This window comes from Pseudonaja textilis, chromosome 5 (genome assembly GCF_049901715.1).
Source record: "Pseudonaja textilis isolate UNSWEBS1 chromosome 5, rPseTex1.2, whole genome shotgun sequence".
Taxonomy (NCBI): Eukaryota; Metazoa; Chordata; class Lepidosauria; order Squamata; family Elapidae; genus Pseudonaja; species Pseudonaja textilis.
In genome coordinates, this window is record NC_141994.1 from 35,327,971 (window position 1) to 35,345,565 (window position 17,595).

The 17,595-nt window shown below is 34.3% G+C and overlaps 1 protein-coding gene across 8 annotated transcripts in view; it reads left to right on the forward strand.

The window, feature by feature from the left end:
* The window catches only part of NAV3 (neuron navigator 3), a 464,771-nt gene that overhangs the window by 374,412 nt on the left and 72,764 nt on the right, over nt 1–17,595 (forward strand). For all 8 annotated transcript variants that reach the window (XM_087934496.1, XM_087934492.1, XM_087934487.1 and 5 more), the window contains 3 exons: nt 1,514–1,622; nt 2,740–3,123; nt 10,702–10,821. In XM_087934496.1, the coding sequence (XP_087790622.1) occupies nt 1,514–1,622; nt 2,740–3,123; nt 10,702–10,821 (613 nt within the window). The remainder of the gene's footprint in view (nt 1–1,513; nt 1,623–2,739; nt 3,124–10,701; nt 10,822–17,595) is intronic.

Genomic DNA, 17,595 nt, shown 5'->3' on the forward strand with positions numbered 1-17,595 from the left:
TATTCCATCATTTCTTCTTGTCCCACCGTGAATTGTCCCATAGTGAGTTGACTGTGGTGAGCTGGCTGCAGCAAGTTGGCCATGGCGAATTGGCCGCAGTGCGTTAGCTGCGACAAATTGTCCTAGACCCTATCTAGCACACTGAAATATGCCAAATCTCAATATGCATAAAGTGTCTATGACCCTGACTTATCACATAGACACATCCATGCAGTATTCTTTGCCAACATTTTTGGAAGGGATTTTCTCTTTTCTTTTTCTAAGACTGAAAGAAAGGAAGTGTTCAAAGTAACTGGTTCTCAAATAGCATATATTCTCATACTATTTCTAGTAAAATGTTTTTCCTTTGATCTAAAGACCAAAACAATTCTTATTGTTGTGTATACCTATTTATTGCAATCTGTTACTTTATTAATCTATGTGTTAATTACAGGAAAATCTTCAATTTTTATAGTCATTTTATGCCAATTTCACTACTATAAAATTACAGTTGATTCTCTATTACATAATTAGAAATAAATTGGACACTTTGGACAAATCGCATTATATTGAGAAATGTTATGGAATAACATTTCATAATGTATAAACTTTTCTTTGCTACATTTCTATATGTTCTTAAACAATATACTGAAAGTCAACTGACTTTCTTCCCCCAGCTTTTTTTTATTGAACTAAATTTACTTACTTAAAAATGCAACATAATTTTCATACAGAAAGCTTGACTTTTAAATAGGTTAATAGTACTTAGAAATACTTCATTTCTCCAGCAATAGAGCAAAAAAGCAGAAAAGTATGAGAAGCAGAATAAATAAGTGAGGGTGTATTCAAGGTTATGGCTCTACCTACAAAACACTGAGGTCACCGTATGCACTATTTCATCAATATATTGCAAACTTAGAGTTTTAGTGAAGTTCTACTTTTTACTCAGGAAGCAACAGAGATTCATGAAATAAGACTTGCTTCTATTTGAAATGATGAGTAGATTAGAGCAGGATATATAAAACATATAATAAAGAAATATGTTGTTGTAATTTAGAAATAACTTATGCTGTTGATGATGATACATTTAGGCATTCACTGTGAAATCATAATCATTCTGGAAGGGTTAATGAAAACAAAAACAGAATGAAACCATAAAGCATAGGTATAACTTTGTTTATACTGTGATTAGATTGCTGGCTACTTAGAACACAGTAACAGTTTATTCTGATTTTCAAATAGAAAGGAAACAAGAGAAAAATAGGAACAAGCAGTACTCAAGAAGGAAAGTCTACTTTATTCCTTCCTTGTCCTCAAATGCCATTAGTTTCAACACTATATACAATTTGTTTATAGATGGGCTTTTAATTTGTATTATGTGGTCATTCAGACTCAAGATTGCTCTCATTTTTACTCATTTTCATCATGGTTTTGATTGTAACCTTGAAATGTTCTAGTTCATATTGTCTTACACACACTGTGTATGGTTTGCTTTATGTAATTTCATATTCATTGATTGGTTGGTTGGTTGCAGGGGAAGATCCTGAAACAAGAAGAATGAGAACTGTAAAGAATATAGCTGATCTGAGACAGAACTTGGAAGAAACTATGTCCAGTCTTAGAGGAACTCAAATAAGCCACAGGTACTGTTTACTAGTGCAGTTGAATACATGGAACAATAAAGCAAAAACAGTATATTGTGTATTGTCTAATCAGAATCTTTAAAGTTTCTAAGTCCGATCAGTTAATGTTCTTAACCTTTTGGTAAATATTTTGTTTCTTCTTTTTGTCCTCTTCATTTTGAGGCTCTGGCCACAAAATTTTCAGAAAACAGAAGATAGTAGTACACCAAGCCTCAAGAAGTAAATTGATCTCTAAGCAATTTAAAATATATCATATGGCTAAAGAAATAAATATCTATCAAAAAGTGAAAACTACAGTATTGCAGAAAACAAAATATAAATTGTCTTTAAAATCTGAATAAAAACTTGTATGGCTCATATTTAAACAATGCCAATCTATAATAATTGTGCTGTATGGATGAAGCTATTCTGAATGATAGGACATTTTGTGTTACTTTGTAATTTGAATCTTGCCACTTGGATTAAAGTAAACAGTTTTAATTGAATTTAATCTTGAGACTATTTAAGGATGGAGAAAGCAGGTCAGTCAAAGGAATAGTATTTCTTAATGATAATGATACAGCTGAGTGACACTGTAGTTGCCAAATTCTTTTAAGAATCTTGAGCTTATCTTTATTTAGAATGTATTTTCTGAAATGAATGGGAAACATTTCTAACTTAATCTCATTGTCATATTGAAATGAAAACATAACATATTGATTTTAGCTATGTATGAGTGATTCATTACATATTATAAAGAAGATCCTGATTTTGAAAAACTTCATTTTATTTTACAGTACTTTATCTTTTCTACCAGCATCGTGTCACTGCATGTCATTTGGTGAACATTTAACAGGTTTTTTTTTCCATTACAAGGTTCATTTTATTTTATTTAAATCTTATATATTAACATGGTTTTATCTCAAAGCCCACCATCGCTAAAAATATGGAAAATCTGAGAATGGAAATTGGCTTGTTGCAGAAAAATGTCAGCCTTAGAGTGACATCTTTAAAAACAGGTGCTATTTTTTCCTAAGTCATGTTTATTTAAAAGTAAAACTTTCCTTTGTCTACCTTTCATCCTATATGCAAAGAAATATGGAAACCATGGTTCAACAGTTTTTGTTTTGCTTGACAGCACACTGGAAACAACATTTGACAGTACTGTGACAACTGAAGTAAATGGACGAAGCATTCCTGGTTTACCAAGCCGATCTTCTCCAGTGACCTGGAGGCTTGGACAAGCTAGTCCTCGACTCCAGGCAGGTGATGCTCCTTCCCTGGGTGGAGGGTACCCTCGCAGTGGTGCTAGTCGCTTCATCCATACTGACCCTTCTCGATTCATGTACACCACACCTCTTCGTCGTGCAGCCATCTCTCGTCTTGGCAACATCCCCCAAATTGACATGGGTGAAAAAGGAAATAGTGACCTGGACATTTCCTCTGATGTTGATGTTGGAGGGTACATGAGTGATGGGGACATTCTTGGGAAGAGCCTTCGAGCTGATGACATCAACAGTGGGTAAGTTTTTCTTTTCTTTTTTTTTTGTAAAAATGAGATTAGAAAGAATTGTGATTTTAAAAAAAATAATAATTCACAAATCTGTTCATAAACAGAAAGGAATAAGGCAAGCATCTGAAAAATATATTGATTTGTTCCTGACTGAATTAGAACTATAATAATTTACAATGAAAGTTATTAGTGAAAATAAATTAACTAATCACATATTTTACTGTTTAAAGTCTCATTTGAATTCCAAACTGAATTAAATTAGTTAATTAAATTATAGCTATCTCTAGTCTCTTTTTTTCTTGTTAGACTCTTTTATGGAGACAAATATACAACATGATTTTCATGTTTAATTTTTCTGATGCAGATGAATATGCATGGCTCACTCTTTGTTAGTTTTTAGAAACGCCTTTTTTGAGGACTTTTATTATAATGAATTTATAATCTTAAATGATAATGGCTTGAAGTTTTATAGCTTATATTTTCTAACATTGCTTATCACTTAGATTATACATAAAATTGGAATGATAAATATCCTGAAGAGAACACAAGAAACTTGTCTAATAAAGAATATGAAATACACCTAACAGAAAGGAAATGAGCCTCCTTGTTAAATTGTTTACTCTTAGAAAATGTCTCCTAATATTCATCCATAATCTGCCTTTCTGGTTATGAAATCGATGATTCCATGTCTGTTTTTGTTCACTTTCTCCACAGTGTTTTTCAGAGATTTGAAGATTCTGTCATATTCCCTCCTATGACTTGTTATTATCAAAGCTAAACTTGTATACTACCCTCAATCTATCTTTATATAATTTAGATACCAATTTCCAATACTTTTATGATTGCTTTTTCTGAACCTATTTTGATTTGTCTAATTCAACTGGACATAATATGCAACATCAGAGAGATGTCTTCTTATTTTCTTAATATATTATTAAGCATTACATTCATATTATGTGATAATGTTAGAGATGTGTTGTTTGGGTAAAATATATGTACAGGTACTTTTTTATAAAGACCTGCAAAACACAAATGATTTGTGCTGAATGTTAATTTGATATATGAGGAATATTATTTTAAAAATTAAGATATCCAAAATCAGGACAGTTGTTTCGACTGAGAAATTGGAGTGACTCACTGGAAGCTAAAATTAGAGCAAGGAGGTAAATTTGTGATATTTGATAAACTGTTTACCAAATATGGAAAAAAGATTCTAAGAGGTGTGAATATCTATAGCAAATTGGTAATATAAGTTTCATTAAGAGGGATAAATATTGCTCTTACTATAAGAGCATGCTTCTACCTATTTTTTATATGAGAGTGAGAGTCGGGTGTGATAGGAGAAACATGAAAGTAAGTTTCTATGGAGATTATGTCATCCAGGTCATAGTTGAATAAAAAGTGGTTCTTCAAAAGCCAACTGGACTGCTTTATTTTCCTTGAGGAAAATAAAGAAGCATCATCAATTCATGCAGAATGATGGGAGGGATCAAAGGATTGGTTCTGATAGAATGGCGGGGGATTATTTTGAAAGATCATATTTCTCTGGTCATTAGCATTCTCCCTGAGATCTCTTGATGCCACATGGGTGTTTATCTGTGCCCTGAGGGTCATCTATATCAAAGTGCAAATGGCAGTAGAATTTTCTTGGTACTGCTGAAAGGACTTTGTTGTAGACAAGAGATAGATGCTGTCTTATATTCCTCTCTGTTGACAGAGAAGAATATAAGTCAGCCTTTATATAATGCTCAATGTTAACATAAATGGCCTCTTTTACCGCTCTTTCAACCAATGGTCCTCTCTATATTCTGTCCACATTGTGGATAGGGAGGACCATTAGTCTGAAAGAGAAATAAAAGAGAACATTTATGTTAATAGGATAAAAATACTGGTTGCTGGTTTAGTATTTTTTTCATGACCACTATGTACGAAGGCTCAAATATTTCTATAAATCAGGATAGGGAGAGCAAAATGGATATAGCAAAACAGATCAGTGAGCCTTTAATTTGCACATGACCAGGAGATTAAATAACCATAATAAAATTAATTAAATTGGTCATGGACTAAACATCAACATTTATGATTTTTTAAAGGCTTTCAATAGTGAGATTCCTGTAAATTCATAGATTATTAACTTCTTGGAATATAATTTTGCCATCTCATATTGCTGTAATGTCCTTCCTTATCTTGGAATTCTAAGCAGGTACCATGTACTTTTTGTACCCATACCCAAACTATGTAATTGTACCCCCATACCCAAACTATGTAATAGTTCAGATAGGGGCAATCAGCTTCCAGAGAATTGCTTGAAGTCTTCAGAAATCTTTGAACAAGTCTAGGAATCTCCAGGATTTAGCAGAAAGGGTTTTGAGCAATCCCAAGAATTTCACATTAAAAATGCCCTATATAGTCAGGGTTGATTCAAAGCTGAAATCTAAACATTGTAAACTCTACTTAGATCCAACTGAGTTATGCAAATTTTATTTCTAAGTAGACCAGCTGAGAACTGAGTTATATTTGTAATTGTTCATTGATTCCAAGCTCTGTTTTGGCATTTAGTATGGTCAACATTTATGAAAGGGTTAAATAGGTAGTGGAGGCAAGTACAGGGAAGTTCCACATCACTGGGCATGCACTGGCTTCTGAAGATGTTGAGTGTTGACACAGGAGGAGATACAAATACATGTACTCAGATGTGAAAATTTTTGTATGAATTTTCATCTAGATGTGCTTTGAATTCCTGGTGGGTGTTAACTTTTATTGCACAAATATTTGTAAAAAATGCAACAATTTGACTGTTTGCAAAGTGTGGCTTATGTATGTGGATGCCTTCACTGCACTACTAAGGGTAATGTTCCCAAAAATGTTCAGCCCTTGTACAATCACAGCCTCTAGTAATTAATTTAAGTAAACCTTGTTCTCAAAGGTAAGCCTGAAAATAAGCCATACCTTATTTTAAGAATACTGTAGAAGTTTGAGAAAAGAAGGAGTTTATTAAGTTTATTGGTTTGTTGAAATCTAGACAAATATTTAATTTTAGATTTATATTCCACCATTTATCAGGACATGTATCACAAAGTGGAGTAGTAGATACTGTCTGGTATTATCCCTGTATTCCTAAGGTTCAGGCTAAAAAGGGAGGAAAATCACTGATCTCACTAGCCTGAAGTCAGTATATTTTTTGGCATTAAAAGCAAAAATATATTGAAAATGTTAAAAAAAAAAGTGACAGCTTGAATAAGAAGGTTGATTGCTGATTTTTGTTGAATATTTTACTGCTAGTAATTCTTGACTAAAAATGTAAAAAAGTATTAACTGGTTTATCAAAAGAGAAAATAAATTAGGTTGCCTTTCTTGAATGAAAATGATCAAAATGGTAGTGTTCTTAGCTAGAATATTTTTAAAGTACTGTTTCCATTTTATATTAAATAAGAAAAAAGGCTAATAAGCACTAAAATACATGCTTCACCCAAGCATGCCAAACCTTATCTCTTTCATTCCCACTTTAATTACTTTAAACCTTGAGGACAATCATCCAGGAATAATTAAGAATTAATATGAGAGAGTACTCTGTTTCCTATATGTAGCCTCTCAACTAAAATTTTTACTCACCTGAGACTAAAGTACCCTGAACTCTTAAATATAATTTTCACCTTCTTTTTCTAATTTTTAATTCTATTAAAATGTAAGCTCCAATAGATTTACCCAACCTCACCAAATGCCAAATATATTGCATCTTACAAAACAGTCTGGTATCCCAGAAACTGCAGATTCTTCCTAGAATTTGTATTAGGTGTACAGTTGCTTCAAAATATGTTCCTAGCACATAAGAGTTCCTCTGAAATGTCTAAGAAATGCACTAAGCAAAATTGAGCTTTTTATTGATCTAGTGTAACAAAGTGAATGAACAGTAGCTTACCTTAGGCTGGTAAACCAATGTTTGAAACTGCCATTTATTCTTTGTTTACTGATTGCAAATGTATGGTACGTGAAATACACATGGTTTATATCTAATGTCCTGGTTTATTTCCAGTTTGCTTTTCAGTAATGTCTAGATTTTGAACTGATCACAGATGAAACAGAAGCTAAAAAGATTGAAAAGTAAATAAGACATGGGCTAAAAAACCATGACTATTTTCTCTGTGGTTACAATGTAAGAAGGTTATATTGGCATCCGATTAGAGTCTTAGCTAATCCTACACATTGTGCCATTGTGACTATACAGATAATATCAAGCTATGGGGAATTCACTAGGAATATACTGTATTATATGTCCTGACCACAGTAGGTAGAAAGAGATACATACTGGAGCCATAATTCTATCCTCTCCTACCCTTGCAGGATGTATGATAACATGTCCATGGATCAAGGGTGGGATTCAGGTTTTTTAACAATAAGTTCTGTAGACATGACTTAGTTGGTGGGCGTGGCTTGGTAGTCATGTGACTGGGTAGATTTGGCTTGGTGGTCATGTGACTGGCTGGGCATGGGCAACTCAACATCACTCACATCGAGAGGCGCTTCTCCTCATCTGGACTCTTGTGACCGTGGGGATACTGCAACAGTCATAAGTGTGGAAAACAGTCATAAGTCATTTTTTTCAGTGCCATTGTAATTTTGAATGGTGACTAAATGAACTGTTGTAAGTCAAGGATTACCTGTACAAAAATACAAAATGCTTCTTTGCTTGCAAAAAGCTGACGTAAATACCAATCATTAGATTAAAAATACCTGCAAGCCAGAGTTACAAATCAGGCAGGGTGCCAGAGCACCTTGAGGAATTAAAATAGCTAAAATGCAATGATAACTATCAGCAGCCCTTTAAAGAAACCCTTTAGCAGAGAGGTCATTTAAGCTCCCCAGAAAGAGCACACCCAGGAAAAGCAATCCTTAGATCCATTTACACCACTTAGGTTACCAGCTGGTCTCACTCACCTCACAAGCTATCCTAAGGAAATCACCCAGATTTAAGGAAAGGTCACATGCCCCCCAGAAAGGCAGTAAAAAAATCAGTGCCAAGCTTGCATCATGCCTCTTGGAAGTACACCCCAAAAGGACAGTGCCAGATACCACTAAAGCAGTGAAGGAAGACCTGCTCCCAGATAGAAAAAGAAGCCATGAGGTAGAAAAAAATTCAAACACAATAGAAATAATTAAATCACAACAGTAGCTGTTGCTTGTTAAATCAATTATCAGAACAAATAGAAAGAGGAACTAGCCAGATTTCTCAAGCCAGTTTCTTTTCAGGAACAGAGATTAACCCCTTTCCTTCCAAACAAAGCTGAATAGGGAAAATTATCCCATCAATAAACACAGGATTAAACATCACCAAGCACGGAATTAAACTTCACCAAAAACCAGTTTTAGACCAAAACTCAGAAAGGCTATGTAAACTCATGTTTGAATGTCAGTCTTTCTAACTAGCCAAGAAGCCTTGGCTCATCTTGGTTCCTTGTTATTAAAAGCTTCTTTCCGGCAGCTCTGCTTTGTTTTTCAATTATTTCTTCAAAGTGCTAACTTCAGCAGGAGAGTATTTCCTTCCAACAGCAGTGTAAAAAGCTTAAAAGAGCCCTTTCCCTTTAAGAAAGTCAAGATGTCAAGTTTCCAAGTGAAATGGCTACACATATGTCAATTTTGGGCTGGACATAAGCAAAGTACCAACAAAGGAGGGGAAAAAAACCTCCAGAGAAGCTCCGGAGAAAGGAGTCCTGCCAAGAATGTAATAAGGGTTATTGGAGAGGCAGTTTCTGTAAGCAACAACACCAGAATGTAAAGAATGTTTTCCTTACAGGGTTAGGCCTGTAAAGTAGGAAAAAACAAGAGAAAATTTATTCTAACAACCAATTGTCCGAACTGCTTAGAAAGTTAACTACTAGTTCTAGCAAATAGGTACGAACCGGTAGAATCCCACCCCTGCCATGGATCCTCTGAAACATATCAGTTTTGTGAATAAGGCCATTTTATTCAGGAAGACAATGCAGTATAAAATCATAAATATTTCTCCTTTTGTGGGGTAGCTGGAAAATAAAGAAGAGGGAAGCAATGTAGCTTATAGTAAAAAATATTTATTCTTTTAGCTGGTAATTTTTTACTTTGTCAGAGGCAGCTTTCCCAGGTATTTGGCAGAGATACTATTGGCAATCCAAGATGCCAAACATGGGAATTTCTGCATGCATACACATGATAAATAACACACATACAAACACACACACACACACACACACACACACACACACACACACACACACAAGCACACATGGGGGGGGAATGAATAGAAGGGGAACTCATACAATTTGCAGATGACACTAAACTGGCAGGAATGGTCAACACCCCAAAAAACAAGCTTAGGATTCAAAAAGATTTGGACAGACTTCAACAATGGGCCTTATCCCACAACATGAAATTTAATGTGAAGAAAAGCAAGGTTTTACACCTAAGTAGGAAAATCCAAATGTACAAGTATAGATTAGGTGAAACCTGGTTCAAAAACAGTGACTGTAAGAGAGACCCTGAAATCCTAGTGGACGATCCCTTAAACACGACCCAGCAGTGTGTGGCAGCAGCCATAAAAGCTAATAAACCCCTTGGTTGTATAAACAAAGGCATAGAATCAAAATTATGTGAATTATTTGTACCGCTTTATAAATCCTTAGTAAGACCACACCTGGAATGTGGCATCCAATTTTGGTCACCACAATTCAAGCAGAGCAACTAAGATGATTAAGGTACTGGAGATAAAAAAAAATATGAAGAATGGTTGCAGGAGTTGAATATGGCTAGTCTAGAGAAAAGAAGGACTAGGAGGAAATGATAACAGTATTCCAGTATGAGAAGCTGCCACAAGGAAGAGTGGGTCAACTGATTTTCCAAAGTACTAGAAGGCAAAACAAAAAACAATGAATGGAAACTACTCAAGAAGAGAAACAACTTGGAATTGAGGAGAAACTTTCTAACCGTGAGGACAATTAACCAGTAGAACAGCTTGCCATCAGAAATTGTAGGTGTTTCATCACTGGAGGGTTTTAAGAAAAGACTGGACAACCAACTATCTAAAATGGTATTAGGGCCTCCTGTATGAGCAGGAGGTTTGGCTAGAAGATCTCCAAGGTCACTTCCAGCTTTATTCTGATTCAGACAGACAGACAGACAGACAGACAGACAGACAAACTGAAATAACATGCATATTGCTGTTAAGATATGACACAGGGAAAGTAACTGTGATTAGCATATTTAAATCAATAAGATATATTAATTATACAGATATTATTTTATCATTTGATTTAACAAGGTTCACTCTGATCAAGATAACATATCCTTAGAGCAGAGGTCTCCAAACTTGGCAACTTTAAGACTTGTGGACTTCAACTCCCAGAATTCTCCAGCCAGCTGGCTGGAGAATTCTGGAAGTTGAAGTCCACAAGTCTTAAAGTTGCTAAGTTTGGAGACCCCGCCTTAGAGTATAAACTGCAAGCAACAAAAATATTACCTGTAATACATATCAATAATAATTGTGCTGTATAGCATAACAAACATGTCTATAAGTGGTAGCCTTTCCTACTAATTCATTTTTATATGTATTATTTTTAGTTACATGACTGATGGAGGGCTCAATCTATACACAAGAAGTTTGAATCGAATTCCTGACATAGCTGCCTCTCGAGATGTCATTCAAAGAGGAATTCATGATGTGACAGTGGATGCAGACAGGTAAAGCCTCCTTTTTCTACACAAAAGTCAAGAATGTCAAATTGCTACAGAAGTTTGGGAAAGTTATTCATGGCAATTCATTTTCAAATATGTAAATATTGGGATCAGTGGCTGTAGGTTGGGGAGCATTAAAAATAATGGCAACAAAACCTAAGTTGCAGCTGGACAGTTATGTGAAGAGAATTGTGTATTCTTGAAAGATGATGACCGCCTCTGTGTGTGGTTTAGGAGTTGTACAGAGGCGGAGAAAAGGGCACTCCAAAGAGTGATAAAAAGGGCACAAAAGATCAGCGGATGTCCTCTTCCCTCATTGGAGGATTTGTATAACATGGGATGTAGAAGGAAGATACAAAAGATCTTGAGAGACCCTTCGCATCCAGGCCACTCGTTGTTTGAGATCCTACCATCAGGAAGACGATATAGAGTGCTGAAAGCCAGGAGAAGTAGATTTAAACATAGCTTTTACCCAAGTGCTATGATCAGGTTAAATGCAGAGTTATGAATCTGGTGGTTTTAACATATATATATATCCTGGTTGTACAGTTTTTAACTGTTATTTGTTTTAATTTGTTTTACATTGTTATTTGTATATGTCTTTTGGTGTTGTTCAGTTGTATGTTGTGGAAGAGCACCTTATTTCGTTGTTCTCAGGTTTCTGAGTACAATGACAATAAATTTATCTATCTATCTACTGTAGATTATGATGTCCTTGTGCTTGTGGAGTGCAGCCCGTGTAGCTTTCACATTTCAAATCGTTTCCCACCTCTTGACCAAGTTTCTGTGCCATCTGCTACAGCAGAGAGAATTTGACAGTGCTGCCAGCTTCAGCTCAGACTAATCCAAAGAGTTTTTCAGCCAAGTCACAATCAAAGAAAAACATCATCAAAAATATGAAATGGATTCTGAGTCCATGTGTAACTTGTTAAGTAATGTCTGAACTCCATAAGCCCTATTAGTGCAGCATTTACTTTAGTAAATAGATCTATCTTAGCTACCTAGGGTAGAACAAGAATAGGTAGAAGGTTGACAGAGGGTGACTCCCATCTGAAATAAGGAGGAATTTCCTGACATAATTGCTATTAAGCAGTGGAACATCTAGCTCCTGGGGCCATGGATTTTCCATCATGGAGATTTTTAAGAAGAGGTTGATCAGCCATTTGTCTGAGATGATACGAGGATTACTGCCCTAAAGATCCCTTCCAGCCAAATGATCTGTATTTATCATGCACACTTTTTGTTCTTTTTTTGAATGGCTTCACCCACAAATTTTCACAACCCAGTTACCTAAATTGAATCAGTGTATATGTAATTTAAATTTGGAATTATTTATCATGTTGTTAAATCTACTTTTTTTTCAACCATACACAAACAATTAAATAGTTCAGCATTTTAATCATAATCCACAAAAGTGTAGAAAAACATAATTAAAGGTATTGTTATGAAAACAATCTACCTATACAATTTTTTTATTTTTTTTAAATCAATTTTAAGCTCTTACATGTTTCTTAACACATGATGGTTTAAATTTCTATTAACAATTATTTGAATGGTTTGCCAGTAATATTGTACTTTGATGTAAAGGATAGTCTTAACTGCTTTTTATGTAGAAAACTCCAGTCATGTTCAAAATTTTATATTTGAGGTTCTTTTTGCAGCCAAATATCTGCGTAATGATGTTTCTTTACAATATGCTTCTTCCGTACTTATAATTTGAACTTGAGCCTAGTATGGAATAGTTTTTGGACATTGGAAAAGGAAGACTCAGGTATATCATAGACAAGAAAAGAACAATTGTGTGCTTTAACAATCAAATAAAGTGGCATTAAAATCGTAAGATATTTTTATAGCTAAAATCTTCTTTGTACTTAGGCTATTGACTTTCTGGATCGGTCCATCAGTTGTCTAAATATATTTGTAATGCAAAGAGATTGCACAGGGGTTGAGCAAACAGCCACAGAGCTACAGGAGAATACAAGCAAATCCATTTACTTGTTTTATTCATGCGTTTGTGGTATACATTTCATAGAAAGAGTATACTGAAAGAAAGAAGAGCCTTCACATTTCTAATTTTTATCTCCTTGTACCAATTGGAAAGAATAACAATTTGAGAATTTTCTGGTGTGTGTATTTAATTTATAGCTACTATAAAGAACATTATTTTCTTTTCTCAAATCTAAAATATTGCATTTAGTTTGGGCCCACCACATTTTAGAAAAGACAATTGAAAAATTGAACCTTGTCCAGAGAAGAGCAATTAAGACAGGAAGGGACTTGGAAGGACCTCCAGTTACTGTTGGAAATACCAGGCAACAGTGGGTGATATTGGGTATGTTTAGCCAGAAGAAAAGAAGACTGCAGGAATATATTATAGTTGCCTGTCTTCAAGCAGTTAAGGCTTTTGTCTAATTAAAGTCTCTCTGTGTATGCATTAACTGAGAAAGAATTATTAGGGGAATAATAAATGAGAATATTTTTCTCTTTACATCTGGTGCTCTCTTGATCTCTTATATTTCTAATTTTGCAGATACCAACATTCTTGGTTTTTGCTTCATTCCCATGAAAATGGATGAAGTACGTGTTTGGGAACTAGAGCTTTTTTTATGTTGATTATATCTGGGAAATATAAAAGTGAGAGTCATTTGTATCTCATTATTACAGAAGGAAAATGTCAATATGCGGAATGTAGCAGACTGTCCTAAATAGGCACTGTGCTTAAAATATACCTTCAGAGTGTGCATTTTCTCTGATTTCACTGCAACTAATTCTAGGAAGAAACCAGATCTATACTTAGACTACTTTTAATTAGACCTGTAATTTTGTATGAAAATTTAGACCACATGCTAGATTAATTTTCATTTTAATTCATATAAAGATTTTCTGCAGTTTTATTATCTGTGAAGACATTTCATTTTGTTTATTTTAATCTAAGCTCCCAGGCTTTTAACAGTTCTAGTGCTATGCAACACAAAAAGATATTGTCATTTATTGTTAATATAAATGATATTTTGCTTAGCCCAGAAGTAGTAATATATTTTAATATATTTTTATTTTATTTTATTATTTTTATTTTATTCAGTTTGCTATTCTGGGGAGTATTAAACATATCTAACAATATTTTTAAAATAATACAAGTTAAAAAACTATTTAAAATGAACAATAACATAGTGCCTAAATTACTTTATGAATTTAAAATATGACAAAAGTTGCATCTTTACAGATTTTCTAAACACTTAAACATTAGAGGCCAGATACTACTCTTTTTGACAGAAATTTAATTTCTAAAGAGCCTTTCCTGGACATTTCAGTAGCCACTCAGTTAAATAGCAGAAATGTGATCCTTTTAATAATCTTAAACAATTCAGGGTTTTAAAGGGAATTACAAACATTTTAAATTTTGCCTCATAGGCAAGTGGCAAACATAGATTTTTCAGAACAATATGACTATGAAAGCTTACACTGATTAACATCCAGACCACTGCTCTTGTACCAATTGCAGCTTCTAAACAGTTTTCAAGGATAGTCTATGCATAATATGTTGTGGTAATCTAGAAAGGTTGTAGATAAATATATAAAATCTGACTCATTTCATGTCACATGAGAAGTAATTATGCAAATTCACCCTTAATCATATATACTATCTTAAAATCCAGTGACAGCCAAGGATCTTGGTCAGGCATGTCAAATTGGCAGCCCATGGGCTGGATGTGTCATACACAGGCCATGCCCACCCCAGCTCCATGAAGAAAAAACATTGTGATATGTCATGTGATAGCAACGTGACATGGCGAGTTTGACATCTGTGACCTAGGCAGACTCCCAGTGTGTGAAATTTCTGTTCAATAGAACGTACAATCCCATTCAAAATAGATTGAATCTTGGACACCAGAGCCTTATCTCTTAATTTATCACAATATCTTTGTGTGAATTTAATTTCAACATGTTTTCCCTCAGTTCACTATGAAATTTTGGCAACATGTAAATGAAGATTCAATCTTCCAGTCCAAAAGTATCTAAAAAGGTTAAATCATGGCAAATAGATCGAAGTTCATTAATCTGAGATGTTTCATTACTGTTGTGGTTCGCCAGCAGCAGGTGCGGACGGCTGAGGTCTTAGAGAGTGATGACTCAGATGAGGGGCCTGCGTGTGATGCAGGAACGGGGCCAGGACTATCAGAGAGTGGAGTTCTGCCTTCGGAGCTTGTGGAAGCTGGCAGCAGTGATGCAGAGGACCTCGAAGAGCCTGTGCCCACTGTGCGAGCATGCAGGGCTGCTCGAAGGAAAGAGCAGCTGCAGCAGCATGGGCGACTTGGGAGTAAGGCTGCAAGGTGATGGCCCCTCCCTTAAGGGATGAAAGCCAGCCCTCAGAGGTGGGATTCTTTGCAGGAAGCAAAGAAGTTCTTGCACTTCAAATCTTTTGGAAGTTCGGACTATCCTGATTTGTGTTTGGAGACTTTTTGATTATTTCCTTGCAATTTAATCTAGTGTTCTTGGCAGCCTGGCACAACCTTGGCAAGGTTTGTTCTTATCTGGGGCAATTAGTTTTTGACAGTCTTTTACTGTGAATGAACGGAATTCACAGAGAAGCATTAAAAAGGTTTTGCTTTTATCTCAGTTTGGTGTTTGTTTGCTTTGAACGAGGCTTGGGTCAGAACAGTTACTCATCCAAGTAACTTTATCAGTCAAAATAAAAAATTAGGCAGAGAGTCATAGAGTTGTTGGAATGTACTAACTTTTGCCACACCAACTGCAGGGGTTTCTCCCCAAAATGTATTGCAATATTATACATCTTATAATATATCACAGTAAAACAATATTTTGTTATCAAGCATGATGTCTTGACACAATGGATAGGTGTCAGCAAAATTTTGAAAAGTAGTTCTTGTAATAAAACTACACACTGTAGAGAAAAGCACTGAAAGGGAGCTAAAGATTCTTAATGGATGAGAATAATTCTTTGTTCTTTTTATGATCTGGTTCCTGAATTGCTTGGGAGAAAAGGCTTTAGATGCAATATACATGAATTAAATCTTCTGAGAGAATGAGAACCTTTGAACTGGTGATAAATTCTAAGTGGTTTCCTCTCACTTATGAGTGAAAGCAGCTATTTCCTTCTTATATTGAAAAGAAGGAGGAGAATGCATGGCTGCTTGAATTTGAATAGGGAGTTGTTTAAATCAGAATTCCAATGAAATAAAACATCTGTTGAAAGAACTTTTCAGTGAATTAATTAAATGTTGCTTCCAAAAGGAAGGAAATTGGCAAAGTGTAGCTGGCCTCAACAATTCATGTTATCTGGCATATTTTTTTGCTGTTAAATACTTCAGACATGGTAAGAGTTCATTCATGTGTTGTATATTGTTTGAACATGCTCAATATAGCCAGTATCATTCAACTAGGGAAAGACAAGATGCAAATTTACTGTAGACGTATCATGCCTGATCCTACACTGCTTGGAAAGAAAATTCTGATATAAAGCAATGCTTTATTAAAAAAATAACATCAGCAGAACTGTAGAAATATTTGAATTAGACAAAATGATTGACTTGTAGTTCTGTAATGCAGATCTAAGCAAGACCGCTCACAAATAATTTTTCATCACTCTTAACAAGATGAAACAAATGTCTCCATGGGAATTTTTATGCACAATGATACGCTAACTTCAAAGTTCCTGTGAAGAAAGAAAAGTTCCTCACAGTAATTACATCCCAACTCATAGATTTTCCTATATCCATAATGTACTGAAATTAGAACAAACATATTATGGAATGATTAGCTATCACTTCAAAGTAACATACTAAAGGGTGGGGTTTTTTGTGGACTACATTAACTACTTTGTTCTTTACTACAAACATAGACTTCGACCACTATCTCATTCCAAATGCTATCTTCCTTTTTAAATGAAGCACAACGTTAACTAAGTTTGTACCAATTATGAGATCAAAAGAGGAGAAATTCAATTATGTCTTTTTCATATCATTCTTAAAATGTGTCAATTAAAATGTGTCAATTCCACATTCAAACCCACCACAATCTCATTCTTGTCCTCTTCTATCACCCTTTTTAAATTCATTTTTGTGATATTAAATAGACTCAAACGTAACTTCTGAATACAGCATTCCCAAATACATTGAAAGTAGAATATTTTGCTTCATTCTGTATTAGAGGGACTATTCTCCTTCATAATTAATTATAACTGGTTCTATAATTCTTTTTTGTTTCCTTTAGTAGTGTCTAACTTTCAAAGTTCCTTCTTATCATGCTTTCTCCCCATTCAATATTTTCCCACAGGAATGTTTTTTTGTTTCAAAACATACATATAGTTTATAGAAATTTAAATAATCCACAGGAAGGAATCTTTTAATTAATTTCAAAATTCTGTTTCAAATCCGTGTGGTCTATTAATCTGTTTACAACTTTACAAAAACCAATGTTTTAATCACCCTTTTTCTATTTTCCAATTTCCAATTTCCAAGCACTGTTGTAACTTTGAATGGTCACTAAAGCAATGGTTGTAAGCCAAGGACTAGCTGTATACCTTATGAATCATTTTGAGTTTATAATACCAACTACTTAATTCAAAATAAGTCTAATAATTGTAATAGGTAATTACTTTACATTTTTTGCTTTTGAAACATTTTAATTTACATTTTTTCTAAATTTTAACTAGTGAATTATAATTAAAGAATGTATTAGTTTTGTTGTTGCATAATGAATGCTATTAATATTTTTACACATTAATATAAATATACAATAAAAGTTTGATACAGAAAATAA